At 39.8% G+C, this 24,938-nt stretch overlaps 1 protein-coding gene across 1 annotated transcript in view; it reads left to right on the plus strand.

Moving 5' to 3' along the window:
* LOC108787461 (leucine-, glutamate- and lysine-rich protein 1-like) overlaps positions 1-24,938 on the plus strand; it is a 70,590-nt gene that overhangs the window by 9,692 nt on the left and 35,960 nt on the right. Inside the window, exon 3 of the mRNA XM_018557031.1 lies at positions 7,827-7,908. Coding sequence (XP_018412533.1) covers positions 7,827-7,908 — 82 coding nt within the window. The remainder of the gene's footprint in view (positions 1-7,826; positions 7,909-24,938) is intronic.

A 24,938-nucleotide genomic window follows, 5' to 3' on the forward strand; every position in this document is an offset into this window, starting at 1 on the left:
TTTAGAGCCGACATGATTGCTTGCTATTTTAGTGCAGATTATGAGAATACAAGAAGTTCTCAGCAATGCCAAAAAAGATGCACTTACCAAACATAGGAATTGATGACAGTGGTTTACATGGATACTAATACTGTTGCATAACAGTCTATGTATTGTTACTGCATGTATCAAATAATTATGCTGAACTTCACATTTCTAGTGAATCTGATTTCTCCCAGCATACTGTATTTTGGGAGATGCAGGACTCCATCCTTCTATGCATGGCTAAAGCTGGTGTCTCCAGAAGGTTGGACACTATGCATCCATTGGCTAAACTCTTGCATGTGCAGCAAAACTCATTTTAGCTTAGCGTCCTTAGGAGGTTGGATTTCTCTCTCCAACTATCCTGTAACAATTCTTTGGCTAGGAGGGTTGCTGGTGGTCTCACAAGGTGCCCTTCCTTATCGTTAATCACAAAAAGGTTGTTTGAATGCCTCAGCCTTTCTTTTTCCACAAGGCTGTATTCCGCTACCACCTTAAAGTAGTATTTAACCCTTAAATGAATCTAGATGAAACAAATATACATTGCTCAGCAAAGTATTTCTGCCCAAGCACTTAGTCATCACGTTTCCGAGCATCTGGCTCCAACTCTCTCATCGCCACTTCTCTGAACTTCCTGCCCAGTACAAGATCATAAAGTCGCCAGCAGCTGTTCATCTACTAGCTTGGAGAAGGGAAAAGGGGAGCTGGGAGTAGGGTTGTGAATGAACTTGCTGTGCCTGTGTTTGTAGAGACATACACAGCTTACTAGTGTAGTTCCATAGGACCCTGCAGGGGATAGGAGTCACCCTAATCCTTGTCTCCAGTACAACATGGTGGAATAAGAAGCCAATTTCAGTGACATTTCAACAAAATCACTGTTGTCACAGCAAAATTGCTTATCTCTACTGTACACACGAGACAGTGGACTTGATTTACTAAAGGTGTAAGGGATGTTCACTTTGTAAAGTTAATTTTTACTTTTCCTAGTGAAGGAGGAAAAGCTTAGTGAACATTTACTTTGCTAAGAACACGTAATCATGTTCAAGGGAAAATAACATTATCTTTGCTCTGCACATGATAAGATGGTTGATTTTAACACATCAGTATCATTCACTAAGCTGGGAGAAAATTTACTATGCTAAGTGAACATTCTCTACTCCTTTACAACCCCACTGTGTTTATTGGCTTTCTATTAACAGCTGTTTTGCTGTGCTTATAGTCTTCGTAGCAACGTACACCATGAATATTTTTAGAAGAAAACAATAAATGTTACCAAGACGTGTAATAGGTTTAGTTATATGTACCACTTATTTGTAAAAGTGGTGATTTCACTTTGCTGTCTATTAATATAACATTTGTCCAAAAGATGCTCTTCACATTTATTCATTGTCCTTTTCACTAAATCACTTTTATTTTATTACTACTTCAGAAATTAAGGGCCTTCAAGAACGTCTGTCAGAATTCCGGTCAGAAAATGTTTCCCTTCAAAATCATGTGAAAAATCAGGAATCTGTTTGCAAGTCTCTTGCTTTAACCTCACAGCAGCTTCAAGACTCGCGTGATGCACAAAATGAATTGAAAAGCAGATGTCATCAGCAACAAAAGCAGATCTTGGGTAAGAGAGACCTGTGCTTCTGTGATCTGTGCATCCTACAAAGTTTATCAACACATTTTTTATTTGCTTTTATTCTTATAAAAAGAGTTTAATTACAAAATGACATGACTGTGTGTGCCTAAAGAAATTCTTATGCTCTTTAGCATCACCTAGTGGTGGTAGTGACATGCAGAATGGTTATAGTTAACCCCTTGGTGTGTGTGTAATTTTTTTTTTGTAACATCCTTTTACAGTTTGGCTGACATTTACATAGGTGAGTGTTAAAACAGGATAGGATGCTAGATGAAGAGGAGGCTAAGAAATATTTAGGTGAAGGAATATATATAAAAAAGAAAACTTTGACCTGCTGATTTAATGTGTATATGTACATCATAAATCAGGAACCCAATAAGTCTGTAACCATTACATATTCCATAAAAGGTAAAGCCTACTGTCTGTCTGTTTCAAATAAAAGCTCTGGGATTACACAGATATTCAAATGATTTCCCTGCAGTTTAGTCAGTTTTGTACTGCTCTCATCTCCCCCATAGGTGCCATGCGGTTTAATGTTTCAGAATAGTTCACATGTCTTCTGGAAGTGTAAACAGGGCGGATGTTGAGTTTTCTTTCATTTTGTGGTTGAGCAGCTGTGGTTTCCTACCTTAGGTCACAATTAAAGACTAATGTGTTCAGGGAGAGAAACACACAGGAGGTATATAAATAGTGCATACCATCATGTTGAAACAGTTGCTAACATCTAATCCATTACAAGGTTTCCCCTCCTTAAATTTTAGGAATGGAATGGCCTTTTCTATATAGCATCACAAGACCATCTTCTCCTGGAAGAGTTTTATATGCATTTTTTAAATTTTGTTGTATTATATTTTTGTATATTGTGCTTAAAATAATACTTTCAATATTTACTCTAATATGCCCTCTTTCACTATGTTAGAGGCTGGTTAAAATTGCCTTGAAGAAATGCTGTGTGTGTGTGGATTGGAGGATTCATATATTAGACTGCCACAAGGGATGCCACCATATATCGGATACCTGCATTTTCAGTTTTTGGACTGTATTAGACCACAGTGAATCAGATAAGAGCTTTATTACAGCAGAACTGCAGCCAGTTGTCAGATAACAACCAAATGATGTATTGTACTCATACTGTTTATATCTTTCAGTGTTTATTCAACCTGTCAAACATCTCGTCTTTTAAACCATCAAAATTCCAACTTTACGTAATGTAATGTGACTGTATGTATTGGGTGGTCAATTGAAGGCAGAAAAAGAGCAGAATTACATTTCATGGAGTGATGAGTTATGACCAATTTCAATTCCAGTATCAACTTATCACCCAATAAAGCTTAAAGCAGGGATGGACAAATCCCAGGAGACAGGTAGCCAATGCTTCTTAAGATATATATATATATATACGGTGCCTAACTTATGAGGTCTTCTCTAGTTGTTATTGCCAATGGAGCTGGCTCCTACAAAATCCTGTTGACGCCTGATTGGACAGACTAGCTCCTGAATTCCATATTAATTTCTCCACCGCTGGTTTAAAGTATATCTAAACCCAAGAACAAAGTTATATACAGTGCAGTTTAGTTCTTAGATGTGGTGACTGCAATAGTTTTTTTTCAGGCTTTTTATACTTGGAGATCCTGGTAAAAACACACTTGATGTCCTGGGGCTCACACTCTCTGCACTGTATCTATGGAAGAGCAACTCTCCTAATCTGGACTACAAACACCTCCTCTGCTCCTAATCTCCACAACATAAAGGATGTGTTCAACAAAGAGACAGCTGGGAAGACATTGCCTGAGATCTCAGTTCACGGCACAGGAAGTTACATGGACACTTATAGAGACTGTACTTAGCTAAAAAAAGAAAATGAATGCAGCCACTTCGTCTAAAGAGTTTTATTCTGCAATATTTTGTTCTTGGGTTTAGGTAAACCTTAGCGCGTTTCTATAGCTTAAACTTTTGATAGGCTGTGGAAGGGTAAAGTAGGGTATACACAGGTAGATTTTTTCAGGAACGTTCGTACAAAAATTTTTGTCGGAATGTTCAATAATACCATACGAGGCTTAGTGATTGTCATTCGAAATCTTGTTTGATTTTTGTTTTTATTTAACATTTGATTTTGGAATGAATGGAAATCACATTCAGAAAATTTTCCAACATGGTCCTTCACATTTTTTTGATCAATGCGATAGAAATCTATCATAGATTTCACTGCGTCAACAATTAGAAAGTCGAACAAACGTTCTAAAATTGATTTCGTTCATTTGAAATTCTAAACCCTACTTTAGATTTTGTATTGTTGTCTATTATTTCTCCTTACTGTATTATTCCTTTGTTGTTGTTGTAAATAGGCATAGTGCGTGCGTATTTACAACAGTTGTGTCTTAAGATCTTGACTGTGCGGCCATGATAATAACACAGCCATTATGAAAAAATATACTAGCACAGTTAAAGTATATCTAAAGTCCATATTGTGTTTGGTATAGAGTAGGAAATGGTTAAAAATGTATCAAGCTTTTTGCCTTCTGTCCCATTGGGAAGATTTCCCTTTACTTCTTGTCCTATAAGCAAAACAGGAAGGGAGATGGAATTTCTTCAAAGCAACAAATGTCCTTATTGGACAATTTCTTTTTCTGTTCCAGTGACAACCTAAACGTTTGGATTTCCAGTCACAGTGACAATGGTTATCAGGACAAAGAGAAGGTGAATCTCACCAACAGCAGGGTAGATAGCAATAAATTGTGACCGGGGTGCTAGCCCTTCCATACTCTATCTAAAACTAATGAAACGTTTTGGCTTTAAATACACATTAAAGGTAAAAATTGTATAGAGTGAATTTCGGATTCCTTGTATAGTTAGGCCATTTTATCGTGATAGTTGCTCTTTAAACCTATAGAAAAAAATACCCGATAAGTGCTGCCACATTAATAGCTGTTAACAAAGTGCATCACTCCACAGAACACTCCAGTGACACATTTCATTATTGCAGACTCTGGAATAATGGAAAAGTCTTGGAGTGATTTGTTCTGTTAGAACACAGGCAGGGCCGCTGACATACACTGTCCATATTCTTTCACAGTCCCTATTATGGTTCATTCTGTCCATATACTAAGCCACAGTGGCATGACAAACCATGAGAATCTTTCTGTTCCACATTTTCACCAAAGCTTTTGAATTCCTGGTAGCCTTACACAATGTACTGAAAAACAGATGACGGTAAAATAATGTTTTCAGCAGTCCCTTTCATGTAAAGAAAGGCCGTCGTTTCATTTAGGCTTTCCACCCTGTAATCATTTGTCCGTAATCTCCTTTATGAAAAATGTCCCATGAATGAGAAATTCATCAGCTTGCAGAGCAGTTGCACGTGTTCCTTATCACATCTGTGTGGTAGTCGCGAACAGGATTTTTTGCCTTATTTTCCACAGAAATTCTTGTGTCTTTTCCAGCATAAGTGAGTGATGTGAATTTAATGTTGATTAGCCTTTCAAGAACAATACCTTTTTTTTATGGGTTTCCCACTAAAGAATGCTAGTGACTTAATACATTTTCCACCCACATTCCATCTTGACTTCACAATAAGGTTGAAGAATATATAGCCCTGATGAATAATACAATAGTATATTCATCTAGCTTTAATTATTTATTAAACACAATAGTTTTGAACTGTATATCACTTATACTTGGCAGATCAGACTGCCCTTTTCCATTGGAATGCAGTGTGGTCTGTCTCAAAGCATTTCAAATACATATATGGCTTTATAAGAACATATGCTTTTGGCTTATTTCACTAACTAAAACGTACAAAAGGTTTGCATGACGTGAAGTGTAGTCGTGCAAGTTCTCCCGTTGATAGAGTTTCTGCACAATGGTGTACTTGAATGCCAGGGAGCATGCAAAGTCAAGTGATAACAGGGGAGTGTTCCTGGAGGGTGATTGCTGGCCTTTTGATTGGTAAGCAGGGATATCTTACAATACCTACCAAATGAAGCTCAGTAATATAAAATAGAAAAATTGTTATTGTTATTGCATTTAAAAAAGTTTTATGCTGCATGGACCACTTTCTTCAGTTTGACTCGAGCAAATGTAGACCCTGTCAATTATACCATTTCCCTTCCACTCTGTCAAATATCAGATTTCATCCATTAAAACACCCCCCAAAAATATTTAACTAGGTTATACTTGTGTTTTGGAGGAAGAAAATGGATCTGAGCAGCACAAAAAGACTGACCCACTCAAAATATGTAAAAATGTATACATTTTATTAAAAGCAATATGATATACCCATATATAGTTTGAATATGTTTGTTCCACATTTTAATGCCAGCTTATAAAGAGTAGTGAACCTTAGCTGGGAAAACCTACCTAGGTTCATGGTTACTAAAACTCTTGCAAAAATCACAGTAAAGGCGCTATCTTCCTTAGTAGCAGGTAAGTATCACCTGCTTTCAGCAGGAAAGAGTATTCAGAAACCTAGTTTAACACCTGATATTTACTGATAAAGTGGCAGGACACTGGGAAGGTATCAGTGAGGGGGCGTTGCAAAGATACTGTCATTTTGCCCTAAGTGGTAAAGCGGACAAGGTCTCTTTAAACCTTATTCTTAATGTCATATTCTGCGCCAGCTGAGCCTATACTTAAAGTGTATTTATAAGCAAAAAGAAAAAATATATATATTCCATACATCTTGCCAATCCATGCACAGTTCTCCATATTTTGTTTCGCTGTCCTTAGAGGATATTATCTGTGAAAAATGTCTCACCCTGCCATCCTCATCTTATTCATAGAAAAATATAACTCGGATGCAAAGCGTAGACAAGAGAAGAATGTGCGTTTGCATAGAGGAGAAGGTGAAGCTAGCCATACACACTTAGACTCTGAACAAGACTGAACAAGAGGAATCTATCAATTCCTCAATCCACACTCAACAGCGTGGATGGAAGGATCCCCTCTTTTGCATTTAGTAGCTGATGCTCTAGAGACTGCTGAATACATAAATGGCTCCTGCATCTGATTCGGCCAAGAATTTCCAGACCAGCTACTTTGACAAAAGTCGATAAAAAAAATCAAGTATTGTTAAGCCGAGGTGCCAACAGGGCCATCCGCAGCTTGAATTTCGACAGGATTCAGACGAAGTTTGAGCAGTATATGGCCAGCTTTAGCGTGGGGGAGAGGAGGAGGTTGTATGTTAGCATGGAGGAGGTAGAGAGTGGAGATGTGTTTAGGGTGTAGGGAGTAAGGTTGTCATAAATGTTAGAGAAAGACTGGATAGGTAGCCATGATCTGACCAACTTTTTACTGTTTTGCCTGATATATTCTGGTTAAACACAAGAGGTGGAAATAACAGAGTTAATTGAATTACTTTTTTAACCTCTTGCCGTCCGCCCGTAGTAGAAAAACGGACGGACACAGGTTACCAACAACTAAAGAATTTCACACAACAAGATAACAATGAAGAAAGAAAGAAAAAAAAAAGACTCCCAACCCCATTGACATCACAATACTTCCTTATTAGGTGCTATGCTAATAAGTACTTCCTTATTCCTTATTTTGGCAGTGAAATCACAGGGGGGGGGGGGTCTGTTTTTAGTAGTAAACTTAGTAAACTGAGCCATTTGGGGGAAACAAATTGCTCCTTTCCAGTAATTCCAGCTCATCCCTAAATATGTCCTATGGCCACTTGTATATAAATAGTGCATAGCAGGAATGGATCTGCCCATTTACTACTATAGATTACCACCTTAACTCAAGCTGTCACACCAGCTATTTGATTTATTCTTGTGAGATCATATTAATTTCCCATAAATAATAAATGATGAAACCTGTCTACCGTATCAGTAAGTTTATAATTTTATCCTACATGTACTGATACAGAAGACATGTGTAATCATTTTTAATTCATGGGAAATTAAGTATTTGTGTTGGTAAAGCACATTAGACTGCAATATGCTCCAATTCATTAACTTGTATATTTATCTCCCCTATGCTCATGCCCAGTAGAAATTTGCAGTTTCTGACAGGTACTCCTTATCTTGGCATAAACTCTCAGCAATCTGTGTTAACACTTCTTGGCTACTGCTTAGACATATGAGCAAACCTTCTCTTTTTTCAACTAAAGACAATTTGTAATCTGAATGTGTAATTAGAGAATCCAACCTATTAATTATAATGGTTTTCTTTCATGCAGATTTAGAGCAACAGTTGGAAACATTAGGACTGAATTTCCAGAACGCAACTAAAGAAATGCAACACCACAAGGACATTTCCATGTAAGCCGCTTTCCTTTTACTCCTAAACAAACAGCAGCATACAAGCGTTGCTCTCTATTCCTGACACCAGCCAGCCACTTTAGTAATATGCAGCTGCTGACTCGTAGACATCCGTTGATTATGAAAGGAACACCAGATGACCTATGCTGAGCTCTCCAACGGTTACTTTGGGGAATGTTTCACATACACTTTCCTTTTGTATATATTCAGGCTGATTCAGGAAGGTAATGCTAAGAACAGAGTTGAAGTACAAATAACAGTAACCGATATTAACCAACCCAGCACTAGATATAAAAGTTTTAGCTTACTGCCATGGAGAATATATATAGAAATATACATGTTAAACTGTTCTAAAGGTGCTTATATTTTAGAGGTAACTGATATCCATGGTAGTCTTTTTCTCTGTCAAAACACGGGCGGACGGTGGACTCTTCCCAGCAGGTGGATGCACATGTACGTGATTTTTTTTTGTCTGCTCGCTCGCGCCCAGAATCCCGCCGGGAATGTAAACAGCCGTTACCGGCTGTTACATACAAGCGTTCGGGCCGGCTCTACAGATTGTATGACAACGCACAGTGTGCCCCCCCATCTGCTGCCGCTTATCCTGGGCTCCACTATTTCCCCTGTGGACCCAGGACTGGCATAGCGGCTGCTCAACTGTACACAGAGGAGAGATCAACATTCTCCTACTTGCTGATCTCTCCACCGATCTTTAAAGGTGGAAGTGATGTGTATTACATCACTTCCACCTTTAGCTGTCATTTCTCTGGCTGCTTTAGCCAGAGAAGAAGCTGAAGAAGCAGATCTCTGCTTTATTAACTTCTTTGGGGGTCCCAAGTTGACATTAGGGGTCTTAGAGACCCCTGATGTCTCTATAAAGAGGACCTGTGAGTGTATATTTGTTATCACATAGGGGTTTGTTAGCCCCCTATGTGATAGCAACAAAGTAGAAAAGAAAAAAAATTAAAGTCACGGACATTAAAAAAAAATGAAAAGCACCCAAAAAAACGTAAGTCCCCTGCCCCCTCGTGGATGCACATATAAACGTAAATTTGTGTCGGGTGCTCCTATGTGCGAAAACAAGGATTACGCCACACATTTTGCATATCGCCGCGAATGTTGGAGTGAGAGCAATAATTCTAGGGCCATCACTCACTGTTTACACTAAACTGATGAGCAGTAAAAGCTTTTAAAGCATCGCCCATGGCCATTTAGGTATGGTAGTTTTTTGCGGGCGCACGCCATTTTAAAGCTTGACATGTTAGTGTCTATTTACCCGACCTGACCCCATCTTTTATATTTTACCCAAAAATTGGGTACGAATAAATGTTTTATAATATAACATAGACAAAACAGTTGTTTTTTTCAAAATTTTCTGAACGTTTTTCATTACATAGTAAAAAATAAAAACCCAAGTAGTGATTACATAACACCAAAAGAAAGCTCTATCTGTCCCCAAAAAATTGTATAACATTCATTTCAGTACAGCACTGCATGACGGAATAAATGTCCGTCAAAGTACTGCAGCGCTGAATACTGAAAAATGGGCTGGGCAGGAAGAGGGTTTAACACCCAGGTCAGCAAGTGGTTAAGCAATGCCTTTGACGCCCACTGCCTCTCCACACAGGAATATAACAGGTTTTGCAATATGGTAGTGCTCTTCGCAGAGACGAGGATATTTTAAGTGGAATTCTTAATGAATTTAAAAGATTGTTTTTAATAAAAGAAAAGGCGTAGAAAAATTATACATAAAAAGATGTTACATAAAAGAGAGACAAATAATACAACAGTAAAACAAAAGGGAATAAGAATGAAATGACTTGGGAAAGTCCTGGGTTCTATGGGTTCCAGCAGAGTCCAGGCAGTGAGATAGAAAATGGATCTGGTATTGGCTCTCTCGAAGTAAGGCTCTTGGCAGAGGTTCTTTTCTTGATGTTAAACTATAGTTTTTTTTTGATGGCACGCAAGAACTTCCAGCTGCTTTGTGCATTAGAGGTTATTGTAAACATCTAGATGGTATCACTGCAACAGTATGGGTGAAGCACTTTATGACCTCTCACCTGCCCCCCTCCATAATGTCAGTTTCACAAAGGTAGCCATATTTTTATGCACCCACATGTTACCACCCGATAAGCAATAGATAATTGTGCAATATGAAATTAGCTTTGCATAGATACCAGATTTGACATATTTGGGGTGAATGCCTCCCTCAGAAGGGGTAATGTGTGTCTTAGCCCTCTGGACCTCCAAAGTCCAGAGTGTTTAGTACGTCTGCAATCAGTATTTGCTGAGGCATCTATATATTCTTGTTATTCATGTATCACCCCCAGGTCCAAAGTTATGAATACAGAGTGAGATTTGTAAAATAGTTTTACAGGCAGGGTCATTTGAGGTTAATTTGCGTGTTATCAGGCCAGGCCATCTATGGGTACTAACTGGGGATTTTTAAGTGTGCTGGCTACTATCAGTTTATAGCCTTCTCATTTAAGGTTTTAAAGCTATGACCATAACCAGCCGGGCCTGAAAAAACAACTTGGGTACTTGGCAGACTGCAATGTGAAGGATTTTGTTTGAAGACGCTTTAACAAAAAAACAGTTGGGGGATTTATCAAAACTGGAGCAGACAGAGTCTGGAGCAGCTGGCCATGGCAACCAAGCAGCTCCTCTTTTCAGTTTGAAAGACAGAAACTGATTGGTTACCATAGACAGCTGCTCCAGCTTTTGTCTGCTCCAGTTTTGATAAATCCCCCTCAGTATGTATAATGCTTTTCTCATTTGATCATATCCAGAAGTGGCTTATTTCAACAAACTGAGGGGTCAAGGGGTTTTCTAATTGGATTGGGGTTCCCAGACCTCATTACCATCACAACCTATTAACCCTTTCGCTGCCAAGGACGTACGTCGTACGGAGCTACAAAAGTGCTTCCAGCAGCTGGTGTAATCCAAGAGAAGACATTAGCAATCTGTAGGTCTGCATTTCCATAATGCAGATATAAGTTGTCTGACATCCGATATAAATATACATACACATAGCTGAACTTGATTTGCTGATTTACTTGTAAATCTGCTAGGCTATTCTTGTGATTCACACACTTCTGCTACACTGCTTACCCAGAAGGATAATTTCACTATTTTTTGCTATTGTCCAGTTTAACAACTTCCTTATGCTGATTCGCTATCTAATAACAAAGCTGGAGTCGTTGAGGTCACACTAGAAGCTGCAAAGCTGAACCAGGAAAAAATAAAATAAGATTTAAAAAAAGGATATATATATATTTATTTATATATAGACACACACACAGAGATGTACTGGATATATACAGTATATTCCATTCCAATTACTTACTTATCTGTTTGCCTAGATCTTCTAAAAATGCATACATTAATGTCTACATAGCGTCAAACCATTATGTAATACTAGCCAAAAGTGAAATTCACCTATTCAAATTACGTATTGTTTGACCACCTTTTAAAAAAAAAAAAACTTTTGCTTTTACTTTGCCCTTTTCAAAGGGTTTGTCTTTCATGTTCATGGACAGAAGACTAAATGCCTGACAACCTGTAAATATTTGGAAAGCATAGCAACATATTATTTGTTATGCTAATAAAATTACATTAGGTCTGGATTATTTAAACTTTCTGAATTTTAAAATATATATTTTTTTACATTAAAACTGTTATTTACTTCCCAGGATACTGGCTAGAATCTACGCATAATGCTTTATTTTTGTATTCTAGATTTGGGAAGGAATAGATTTTACATCGGCAATATATTCACCTATAAACATACAGTATACTACTTGTAGGCAATATAGTGTTTTCATTTGGCTATAATTGTGCATAATTAACTGTTAACATCCATACCAATTGAAAGGCACATTTTGATGAGATCAGATTGGACATGATAATTTAAAAAAATTGCTGCACCAACCAAAGTTTATTAAAGTTCAAAATGTATACGCCAAAAAAATATAAATACCCTAACCCATAAAAACATTTAAAATCTGTTTTCTCAAGAACAAAAGCATGTGGCAAATACATCATCAATTCAAAAGTGGTATATACTATTGTATATGGTGCCTATTCATAAGCAATTCCCAGAGTAATTTGCCTTGTGAATCTCTGCTAACATTCCTTCTATGCAAATAGAGGTAAAAATTAATGTTCTTGGTATATTTTCTTTTCAGGTTGAATGTAATGTGATACCGAATCAAGGCCATTAGAACAATATTTTGGTTCAAGTGTTGGTCTGCAGGACTTCTGTGCAAAAAGCATGTAGAGAGGTTGCCTTTTCAATGGCAACACCTTTTAGGGATATCCCTGGATGCCTACATCAAGGAAATCACAGGGGGTAAGAGTACTCTTCATTAAAAAAAAGACGAGGTCTCCTGCACATAAACCCTTGGCTCCAGAAGCTAAGAAGAGTTTTGTTTTTCCTTCTTAGGCTTTGGGAACTTATTTCCACATAAATTCTTGTCCCACTAAACTCATCAAGTCTGGGACCAATGAAGATGGCCCCTCTTGCAGAAGTGAGGGGGATACCTGTCAGCCTTAATGATCATCTGATCCCAGAAAATCCCAGACTTTTGGGTCCAGAGCAACATGTACATGGGCTACAAAATGAGGTTTCAGTCTCTGCCTCCACCCCACTTCATGCTATCAAACCTACTCTCCTCTACAAAAATAGGGCAGATTTCAATGCTGCACTCCAACTGCTGCTCCCTCAGGCAGTCATAGTTCACATTCCAGTGGAGAAAAGATTTCATGGTTTCTATGCAAACAGTTCCCAAGGCAAAAGGGGGTCAATAGCCCCATCTTGAATTTGCAGCAACACAATTATTATTCCTTCAAGTTCAGAAATTTCTCATGGAATTGGTCAGGTCGGTCATTGCAGCAGGGGGACATGTTAGCCTCAGTGAACATTAGTGATGTGCTGGGGCTTTGTGTGAATCCCCTTCCATTTGGCCTGTCCATGGCGCCTTGGATCTTCACCAAGCTGCTTGCCCGGTACTGGCTCTGCTTTGCACTCAGGGAATCCACTCCATGGGCTATATAAACAATATCCTCCTAAAGGCTCTGTCGGCCCACTTTCTGTTGACCACTGTCCAGCGGATGGTGCAGGCTCTGCGGAGATTTAGTTGTATTCCCAAATCTTAGAATTCCACCATGGATCTGACTCACCAATTGGAGTACCTGGTTCTGTTCATGGACATAGCCCTTTCCAGATAAAAACCTATGGTTTGTCCGCTCCCAAATTTGAACCCTTCAGTCCAAGATCCATCCCTCCATTCTCTTTTGCATAAGGGTTTTTGGCCTGATCATAGCCATGTTCAAGGCAGTGCCATACATCCAGTTTCATTCCAGGCCATTGCAACTCAATGTCCTGGCTACTTGGATCACTCTGGATCATCTCATGGTGGCATGATGGATATCTCATCCAGTGCCAGAGTTGGAAAAATTATTTCTCCTCATGACTTTGGGGGGCTCTCACAATGGAAGCCTGTTGAGCTAGGGAGCAGTGCTGGATGCCCTAGATGGTACATGGTCTTGAGGACTTGGTCTTTGGAGGAGACCAGGCTTCCAATCAATCAAAAGGATAGGGTTCCCCCTTTTCCTGTTAAAGCTCACTATACTAGGTCTGTCAGCGCTTTGTGGACTTTACAGCATAAGGCATCCGTTTCCAAGATTTGCAAGGCTGCCACCTGGTATTGTGTTCACATGCTTGTTAAAGGAGAACTATGGGGTGAGTGATTTACACTCATCCCCATAGTTGGAGCCAATGTGTGACAGTAAAACTGTCGGGAAAACATACCGCCACTCGTTACTTCCCGAACATCTGCCTGCAGAGATTCCCCCCTCCCCTCTACGATCCTCCAGCAATGAATGGGGGGATGGGTGGAGGAGAGGGCAGGCAAAGCTGCCTCTGCCTCTAGATAAGCAGAGCCTGCTGTCAATCAGCCAGTGGGGTGGATCTTGACAGTATTGTCGGGATCCGCCCTGGCTGCGGCGCTCTATGCATATAGTGGGCAATAGCCTGCTATATGCTGAGTTTTGGGTCACGGGAGGACATATAGTATATGTAGTATATGTGACCCTAAAGTGAAATAAGGTTACCACATAGTTCTCCTTTAAGTATTACTAAGTGGATGCTCAGGCCTCTGCTGATGCCATTTTGGAACATAAGGGTAATTCCACTTTCCCAGGTGAATTTGGTACAATAGAATTGCTACCAACAAACTGCCCCCTCTCCCCCACAGCTGCTCTTTTCTGTGAACAAATGCTGCTTCCCCTCCGCAGCTGCTGGTGTACCACCCATACACCGTGCACAGCAACAAAGCCCTGTGCTAGGCATTTCAAATTACGCTCGAAAACGGCGATCACTCATTGGTCAGAGCGGTCACCTGGCCAATGAGAAGCTCTTCTTAGCCGTTGGGGGGAGATTGGTGAAGGTAATTTATTTCTCCCAAAGTCACCTGAGATAGTGTAATTACCCTTCCAGCTTCTCTCGGAGCTCTACTAAGCGTTTTCTTGCCCATTGTTCCATGTGAGCTTGTTAGCGTTTGTTTGCTGTGTTGCCCACCCTCATTTTGACTTCTTGGGGATGTCCCAAGGTTAAGACTAAAGTTCTCGTGTCCTGTACTGTACAATTAAGAAAATACGATTTTTTACTTACCTGTAAAATCCTTTTCTTGGAGTACAGTAGAGGACACAAGTATCTCCACTCTCTTCCTATGATCTCCCTATTGCTTGCTACCAAATTGAGGCTTGCTGAGAAGAGGGGCGGGGGGAGGGGGTTATATGGGGGCTGTCCCTGCAGCTCTTTTTTTTTTCCAAGTGTCCAATCAGTTGCATAAAACCTAGGGTTAGGAAGAAAGATCCTGTGTCCTGTACTGTACTCCAACAAAAGGATTTTTACAGGTACTGTATTTGCCGGCGTATAAGACGAGTTTTGAGACCTAAACACATTGCCGGAAAATCGGGGGTCGTCTTATACGCTGGGTAAACGCCGGAAAATACGTAAATGTAATGCTAGTTGTGTAAAATTCAAATGTACCGTATATCAGCCTTCCAATGTTGTATACAGTACGCTGTATATTAGCTTGAATAACTGGATTTATCTTCGACCAGGCCGCTGTATGTGTGGTAATACTGTACGGTAGCTTCAGTATACCCCGCTGAGCCAATCACGGCGAGCATTGTATACAAAGCCTGCTCGGACTGGCTGTGTAGATCGCTCGCCGTGATTGGCTCAGCAGGGTATACTGTATGTAGCCGAAGCTACTGTACAGTATTACCACACATACAGTGGCCTGATCTACAGATAAATCCTGTTATTCAAGCTAATATACAGCATACTATATACAACATTGGAAGGCTGATATAAGGTACATTTGAATTTTACACAACTAGCATTGCATTTCCAAAGCTACAGTATTACCGCACATACAGTGGCCTGGTCTACACATAAATTCCGTTATTCAAGCTAATATACAGCATACTGTATACTGTATACAACATTGGAAGGCTTATATACGGTAAATTTGAATTTTATACAACTAGCATTGCATTTCTGTACGGTACACTTGAATTTCATGCAGGGGAAGGCTGATATATATTTTTTTGATATTTTGTATTAACAAAATGGCCGAAAAAGACCCCACAATGGCCCAAAAGGACCCCACAATGGCACAGAAAGACCCCAAAATGGCTCCAGCAAGAAGAAGAAAATATGAAGCCAGTTCAAACTGAAAGTTATAAACTTTGCCAAGGAACATAATAACTGTGCTGCTGCAAGACAATATGGAGTAACAGAAAAGATGGTCAGAGACTGGAAAGCAAATGAAGATGCATTAAAGAGTATGCCAAGGAGTAAGTGTGCATTAAGAAGAGGCACCCCACTTTGGCCAGAACTCAATAAACATGTTGACATGGTGCACGAGCATCGTCAAAATGGTTATGTAGTGACACGAAAAACAAAATACGTATGTTTGCACTTCAGTGGGCCAAATCTAACCCAGATCACAGCAAAGGATTTAAGGGCACTGTATCCTGGTGTACTAGGTTCTAGGAAAGGTATAATCTGGTACTGAGGCAAAAGACCAAAATTGCACACAAATTACCTGCAGATCTCGAAGGCAAAGTAAGTAGTTTCCATCGATATGTAATACAACGGTGCAAGGAACATGGCTATTCATTACGTAATATCGGAAATATGGATGAAACTCCAATGAATTTCGATATGGTTGGAAATAAAATTGTCAATTCAAAAGGTGCAAAAACAGTGTTAATTAAAACAACAGGACATGAGAAGTCCAGCTTTACAGTGGTACTCGCATGTACAGCTGATGGCTCCAAACTAAGACCAATTATTATTTTTAAAAGAAAAACAATGCCAAAAATCAAATTCCCTGTTGGAGTTTTTGTACATGTGAATGAAAAAGCCTGGATGGATGAAGAAGGGGTAAAGCTATGGCTTGATAATGTATGGAGTAGGCGACCAGGTGGATTTCGTCAAAAACGTAGCCTACTGGTGTGGGATATGTTCAGGGCTCATTTAACTACTAGCACAAAGCAAAGGCTGGCAAGAATAAACATAGATGCGGCAGTTATTCCTGCAGGATTGGCGCCATTGATACAGCCACTGGATGTGTGCCCAAACAAGCCATTCAAAGATCGCATTCGAGAACAGTGGAATGAGTGGATGGTTAGCGGCGAAAAGTAATTCACAAAAGGAGGAAACATGCGTGCTCCACAGTTGGATGTTATGTGTAACTTTGTCATAAAAGCCTGGAAGGATATTGATGCAGAAACGGTAAGTCTTTCAAGAAGTGTGGCATATCAAATTCATTGGATGGTATGGAGGGCGACTACTTGTGGCAAGATGAAGGGGAAGCTGAGGCCACACCATCTGATTCGAAATTAGATCCATATGATGACTGTCTTACAAATGTAGCACAAGATGTCATTGATGAACTTATGATGTCAGAGGATGACCATGATGAGGATTTTGAAGGATTTTAAGTACTGGTAAGTCATAACCATTTTAATTAAAATCAAATCTGATGTTTTTAAAGGGTGTGGCCTCAGAAGGGGGGTAGTCTTATACGACGAGTATAGCCCAAAACCTATTTTTTAATTGAAAAATTAGGGGGTCGTCTTATATGCCCAAGCAAAACAAATGACAAACGCACTCAACAATTCGTCACCAACTATACATCAAGGTGCACACGAAATGGGCTTAAAACAGTAGACAGTAGAAAGGCATCATGGCACACTCACAAGTCAGCATGTAAAAAAACTTGTCTCACCACAAAGGTCAATAACAGAGGTTTGGATACACGTCTTCTGCAGAAAATGTGAAGGCCGCACTGCCGCGCCAAGGCACCTCTTATAGTGCGGTTCTAACTCTAAACTATGAGAGTCTCCATCTTGGAGCACATGGGGGCAGAAGATTTCAAATTGGGTACAGGTTTGTCAGGAGGAAGCCCCTTAAAGGCACAGGAACACACAAGGGATCCCTTAGTTGTTGACGAATTGTTGAGTGCGTTTGTCATTTGTTTTGCTTGACCGATTTGGTGCAGTGACGCATGGGGGTTCTCAGCTGCCATTGGGATGTGCGGGATCCCTTGTGTGTTCCTGTGCCTTTAAGGCGGCTGGGCTTCCTCCTGACAAACCTGCACCCAATTTGAAATCTTCTGCCCCCATGTGCTCCAAGATGGAGACTCTCATAGTTTAGAGTTAGGACCGCACTATAAGAGGTGCCTTGGCGCGGCAGTGCAGCTTTTAACATTTTCTGCAGAAGTTGTGTATCCAAACCTCTGTTATTGACCTTTGTGGTGAGACAAGTTTTTTTACATGCTGACTTGTGAGTGTGCCATGATGCCTTTCTACTGTCTTATATGCCCAGTCGTCTTATACGCCGGCAAATACGTTATTAAAAAATCCTATAGCCAACCGTTTCACAAGTGCACATGGTTTTCTAGATTCCTGTGTTATGACTAGACATACATTATAGTCTGACACAATGTTGTAGTTTATTTTGTACTGGGTACATCTAATACCAGGTTTTATATAATGTCTATTTAAAATACCAGTTTGACAATCATTTGTAGGAGTACCGTGGGATGAAAAAAACCATGGATACGATCTTTGAATTCTATAGCATCTATTAAAGTATCTACTGTGATTTTTTGGTGCCTATGAAGAAAATGCAAAACTCGGTCACCTAGGGTAGAATACATGAGAATAACAACTGCAGAAAAAGTGTTAAACCCTATACATCACTGTACGCGGTTACTAGAACAATTTACAAATGAGGCCAATATTAAGTTTGTATTAGAACTGTAATACTTGCTGTAATATATAATGATCTATAAAAAATGCATTATTTTAAATGATGAAAAACATGATAATAATGTAAAACTTCAAAGATCCAAAGACAGAAAACAAATGTGATGTCCCTTCATATAGTTAGTATTTTATAATTTGTATTGGTTGCTAGAGAATAAACAATGAAAGGGAAAACATTGAGTGACATACAGACTTGTATAATTAGAGGAAGTAAAAGTATGCAGCATCTTAATTTTTTATACTGGTGCACTTCCTTTGTTATTTTAATAAATAAACACATATATATATATATAAATATAGATTTCTGAATCCTGGTTTTCCCACAGCTATAAAACATATCTCAGTTAATGAGTTTTTTTAAGTCAAAGTACTACATGGTTCCAGTGTCAATCAGTGCTATTGTGCAACTGGAGATTTAAGGGCTTATTCAGTATAAAAGTGCGGGAAGCAAAGGTTGGTTCCCATAGCAACCTGTCACAATCCATTTTGTTCTGGACTGGCTGCAGTTAAGTATATTCTGATTGGATGCTGTGGATTGTTCTTTGCACTATACATACTGTTGTGCATTATGTATAGTTCTCTCTCTTATTTACTTACTGTAGGCAGAGGTCCACAGTAGTTTGTTTAGCCAATAATCCACACTCTTATGTAACAAGCAGTAGTGAGCCATATTAACCTGATAAATATAAAAAACAATATGAGTTAACATGAACATTTGCATTACATAATATCCAAGAAAGCATATGCAGTGTTAAATATTCTATCATTTGCATAATGAAATACTAACATAAAACCGTATCTAAACCCCAAATCAAAAATTGTATATATTGCAGTTTACCAGTCCTTAGATGTGGTGGCTGCATTAGATTTTTTCAAGCTTATTCTCTCCTAGTGATCATGCTAGTAACACAGTTTTAGGGGACAATGCTTAATCATCAAGCTGAGTCTGTGGAGGAACAGTAATACCTAGTCACCTAGGGCTATAAAATACAAGAGGGTGTGTAGTTTAGTTTATAGGGGAATTACTATTTGTTTCTTGTTTACATTAAAGAAGTGGAAAATGAGCAAAGATACAAGATCATCTTGTAATTTTTAGTACTGTAGAGCAGTGGCTGACTGGCAACTTTTAGCCCAGGGGGCAAGTACAACCCAGAGGCCCATGGTGCAGCAACTTGGCCCCCCTCCCGCTCTGCTGTGGGAGGTTAGTGGGAGGGGCTGGACAGTGTCAGTGTTCTATAATTTTTCTCAAGCTGTATGGTACACTAGCACATAGTGAACCATTTTACACAAGTATGTGACTCATACTGCTACCCCCAATTAGGAACTCATTCAAAATGGATCATGGTGCAAAATTGTTTCTGAGAGTATTCTTTATTTTTAGAATACCTATAATATCTTTAGAGTAAACAAAGTAGCACTGACATTATAAAGCAGGCACACAGAGGTGCCAGATCCTACCTTCAGAAAGCCACACCACTCCGTAATGCTGTAGCCCTGAGATATGTGGAGGGTTTGTACAGTGCTACATTGTCAGTTGTTTGGGTTATATGGGCATTTCAGGAGCATATTGGAATTTATGGTGAGTTCACATGGTGCACTTATCCAGGAGTTTGAGTTGTATAGGGAGCTCTAGCAGCATAAGGGGCATAATGGGGAGGTGGTCTTTGCTGGAAAGCTACCTGAAATACCTGCAGTTTTGTTTCAGAATTTCTTGGAGTTTAAAGATTTTATGAAATCAATCTGTGATTTTGAAGTTAACGTTACATGTCTTTGTGCTTTATAGATTCAAGTATTGCATTTAGGTACTGAAACGCAAATATCAAGGTTAGCAATGAGGTTTTGGCTCATATGTGTGTCCAGTTTAAATATGTTCACTTATGCAGCATGATTGTAAAATGCACATTTGTTTTTTGCAGCATCCTTTGTGTAAAAAAAAAAAAAAAAATCTATCTATCTATCTATCTATCTATCTAATTATTTACATTTTCTAACACATAAGTCTGTTCTGCGTACAACATTATAAAAATCCTTGTGTAAAAAAAAAAAAAAAAATCTATCTATCTATCTATCTATCTATCTAATTATTTACATTTTCTAACACATAAGTCTGTTCTGCGTACAACATTATAAAAAGGCATAATAACATCCTCCCACTGACCTTCATGTCACTGCGGTTTCCTGTATTCATGCGGAGGTGGGCAGGAGGAACCACTGATCACTGTGGGGGACCCAGGAGATGGAGAATATAAGTATTTATATTCTTCTTTACAGGAAGTTGTTGTATTTGAAGTTGGTGACAGGGTCACTGTAAAGGTCCTTGCTTAAGCACTTTCTTACAAATTAGTACTTTGCTACGGTTGGCAGCCTATTCCAATAATTGGGCTGCCTTACCGCAGTGCACTAGAATACACTTTGCAGAACCTTTGCCATGTCGCATCGCAGAAGTGGGAATGGGGGCTTAGGGTAGTAGTAGTTTTGTACAAATGTGTTCTCTTTTCCCACATGCTACAAGTCTTCTTTCTTTTGGAGGAAAAAGTGGCTGCAGCAGACCAATGTTACTATGAGGATAAGCATACACTTGTGGAACACTGCACCATTATTTATACCATTTATTTCCATAAATAGTTCAGGATGGGAAAAACAAAGCCTCATGCCATAATGCATCTCATCTGTGAACTAAGAATTCAAACGTTATTGAGGGGAACATACTACTCAGCCATAATATAGCATTATAAGAATTGCCTAGTGTAATAAATCTTATATTCTAGCTATATTGTTTAGCGGCCCCAGATGACACTGTACAGAATCAGGAGAGATTGTTAGTGTAAATATATAGTGCTTTCCATGGCAACTAAAATAAGATAGACAGTCTATGATGGTTTACAGCAGAAGTATAACAAGAGTACAGCCTCTGTAGCTTTTGCCCCATGCATGCTGTCATTCCAGTCCTGCACAGCATCCATCAGTTAGATCCTTATTCCAGGTAGAGCAGATCTTTTTAACTCGTTACAGGTCCATCTGGTAGGTTTCCTGGTGGGACTGAACAAAGTGAAGATAATGTACAGAAAGGTGAACTGTAATTTGTTCCACGGGGAAGAATGAATAATTGAACATGTACTTCTAATTACCACCATTCTTTTGCCAGTATTTTCTCTGCTCGTTATCTGGTCTTTGCCATTAGTTGTTCCTAAAATAATTGTTGAGGAAGAACTCAGAAAAAAAGTTATGAGCATTATGATATAAAGAGCAAAGTCATACAAAGAAACAAGTAAAAAGACTTATAAATATTTAATTAGCTTTCTTCTAAGCACGATCTCTGCCTAAATTGGCCTCAGTGCAGCAGTAGAATCTGCAATCCATCCTGTGGGGTGTTTCTCTGTCTTGGTATATGCACACAGATATAAAACGTGTTGTTAGGTGGCTAATCTATGTAGGTAGCTAAACTGGTATGAACTAGGGGAAATCGCTCCTGTAAGGCAATGGCCGTTTTCCATAGGAAAAACATATAAGGCTCAATTCACTAAGCTGTAACGATCATTATTTGCCATAATGGTCTGTTATCATTAATGATAATTAGAAAGAGCATTCATTTGTTTGAAGATTATGATTGCTATGGAACTTACACATGTATTTTAGTAAACTGTCTTTTGTATGCGTAGTACTGAATCACATAATAAATGCTGTTGGTTTGGCAGTACGGAAAATACATAAATGGAGAATGAGAGCTCCAAGTCTTGCAGAGCGGGTTAGAGTAGCAAGCTTGAGTGAAGCCTGGCGTACAGGCCAGGGGACTCGGAAACAAGAAGTCTGTGCATTATCGGGGAGGCACTAGAGGCACAGGATCTAAGAAGGGCCAGGTCTTCCACAGAGCCTCTAATTGTGAGGATGACTGGCTGCTGGACTCCTTCAAGGTTGCGGCCCCCTAGCGCACCCGCACAGACTCAGGAAACTGGTTGCAGCACCAAGGCTCGACACAAAGGCAGACATGGGCAAGGCCTGTACACAAACAGCAAAACAGGATACAGAGGGAGCAGGAGACCAAACAACAGTGGAAGGGAACACAAGGAGTCAACAGAGAGACGACAAAACACGGCTATCCGGAGATAACAGAGGAGCAAGGCTGCAAGGACAAACAGCCACACAGGAGAAAGACCAAATCACAAGTAAGCAGGATCTCACAGGGAGCACAAAGGAATCACAGGAGACAAAAGAGACAAGGCAGGTAAATAGCAATCCACAGGGATCCAAGGCAAATAGTACACAGGGGGTCCGGTCAAGTGTAATGACACGTTGCTCAAACAGCGGGCAACAGGTGAGCTGAACATTTAACACAGAGGTTCAGCGTGGATTGGCAGGAAGCCAAGCACATGGGACAGGAGGCAAAACCTGGTGCCGGATCATGACACAGGGAAGTGTGACAGTTACTCTTACAAATAAAGAAGTATGATAAGGGATGATATCAGCAAACATGGGGATGTCAAGCACACTCAAAATGGATGATTTTAAACTGGATGGGGGAATCTGATGGTGCCAGTGGTAGGTGTGCAAGCTCCTGTAGCAGGCCGAGGTGTCCAGTGTGGTACTAGGAGACAACAGAAAAGCAACAAAGAAGCGCCACAACCTAACGCATTTATTGGCGATAAGAACTAGATTAATAAAGGAGTGTTGCAAAACAGTGACTCTGGTGAGAAAACTGCAAAACAGTACAACCAGTGCCCTGATCATGTACCACTGTCCACAACTGAGCTAACTGAAGTGAAGTACAGTGGTACATGATCAGGGCACTGGTTGTACTGTTTTGTAGTTTTCTCACCAGAGTCACTGTTTTGTTGTGGCGCTCCTTTGTTGCTTTTCTGTTGTCTCATAAGGGATGATAGCTCACTGTCGCAGATTCCACAAATGTATATATGTCCAAGTACTAGTCTATTGGTCTGGTGTTTGATGGCTAACTGAAGTGTAGCGTCCAAGAAAAAAAAAAAAGGATCTGTCATATGACCATATCCAATTAGTCACAGCCAAGCATTGTTTGGCAATCTAGCTGCTAGGTCATGTCCATTTTCCCCCCACATATTCCATATTAAGTATGTTATCTAGAATGGGGTACTCTGCTTACTATGTTAAACTTTAGAAAATGTAAAGCATGCCTATGTTTAAAAGTTTTTTTAATCACAGATATATGCAGAATTAGGTTTGTTAAAAAAAATGATGCATCCAATATTTATGGCTAATGTCTAAGATGGGTAACTAATGTACGACGTCTTAATGTGTTCGGAGGGATACATATCTGATACATTAAGTGTTCACAAAAGGTAATAACATTGCCAGGAATTTTCAGTAACTCTGACTCATATAGATTGTCATTGAGTAGATTTTCCTGCTGTCTCATGAATGTTGATTATGTAATTGAATTGGTATATTCACTGTAACCCCCTTTTGTGGAAACCACTCGCAGAGTCACCCATGTATATCTCACAATCTCAGTTTCAGGTCTAATTTAATTTCCTGGTTTGCCCTCATTCAGGTTTAATGTACCAGAAACCATACTTTGCTCAGCACAAGTTGCTGAATATTATGCTGATTTCTCAGGCCTTCTGTTGTGATCAGGAATATGTAGGCTGAAAATGTGCATTGGTTATCAAAGATTGTGTTGATGTTAATCTGTTAAAAAAAAAAAAAAAATGTGTTCTCTTGACTGATCTTTTAGTACAGTAGTTCTCAACGTGTGTAATCTCAAGACCCACATTTGTGCTTGGTCATTAAGTCACGACCCAGGTCACACTGCAATGGAATGCACGACATTGGGTACCACGCGTTCCGATGTGGGCGTACGAACTGTGAGTGGGAGGTGCATTTGGGGTACCCTTCAAATGAATGGCAGCGCAACACACCTCCCGCACCAGAATGCATGGTAGGTGCAATTGCATGGTACCGTGTGTTATTCGCACTGTACTAGTGTGAATGGGCGCTCAAAAACACTGACATACATACACAACCACAGACACAATCTTACACACAAACATTCTCACACACATACCAAAATTTTATTTTTTATTAAGATCCACCCAGTCTCCCTACCTTCCAAAAACTGGTGTGGATTCTCAGCCTAGGGTCCAGTGTGGGCTGCTGTGCTGTGACGGAGATCCTTCCATACGTGCATTGCTTGTACAGCTTCCTTGTGCACCCTGTAGAGGTGCCGGGAGGCAGAATGTGACGTCACTCCGGTCCAGGCATATCTACAGGACACGTGAGGGAGCTGTAAGCAATGCATGTATGGATGGAGCTCCCTCGTGGCCATACCTCCAGCCCACCCCACCTCAAGCGACACTCAGCGCTGGGCAGCATATTTTGAATGGCCGCTTGGCGAGAGAACTGATTGTGCTGCTCTAGGAGAAGGCTGAGGAGCCTCTCACCTGGAAAAGTGGAAGGCATGTCACGACCCACCAGTTGAGAACCAAGGTTTTAGTATATTGTTCTGAAGGTCCAAGTACACTTTTTATTCCATAGTGTCTAGAATGGTATTACCTACCTTTGTAAAAGTGAACCTTTGCCCATGCAGGGCAAAGCAATAGGTTCGCCTAATTGGCCAGCCATTATGGCTTATCTTCTCCTTCCTGTCACTTCCCGGATGTAATCATGTGTACACATCAAGTCATTCTAGACAGGGCTAAGGATTCTCTCCC

Source organism: Nanorana parkeri, unplaced genomic scaffold (assembly GCF_000935625.1).
Source record: "Nanorana parkeri isolate BGI_ZX_2015 unplaced genomic scaffold, ASM93562v1 scaffold263, whole genome shotgun sequence".
Taxonomy (NCBI): Eukaryota; Metazoa; Chordata; class Amphibia; order Anura; family Dicroglossidae; genus Nanorana; species Nanorana parkeri.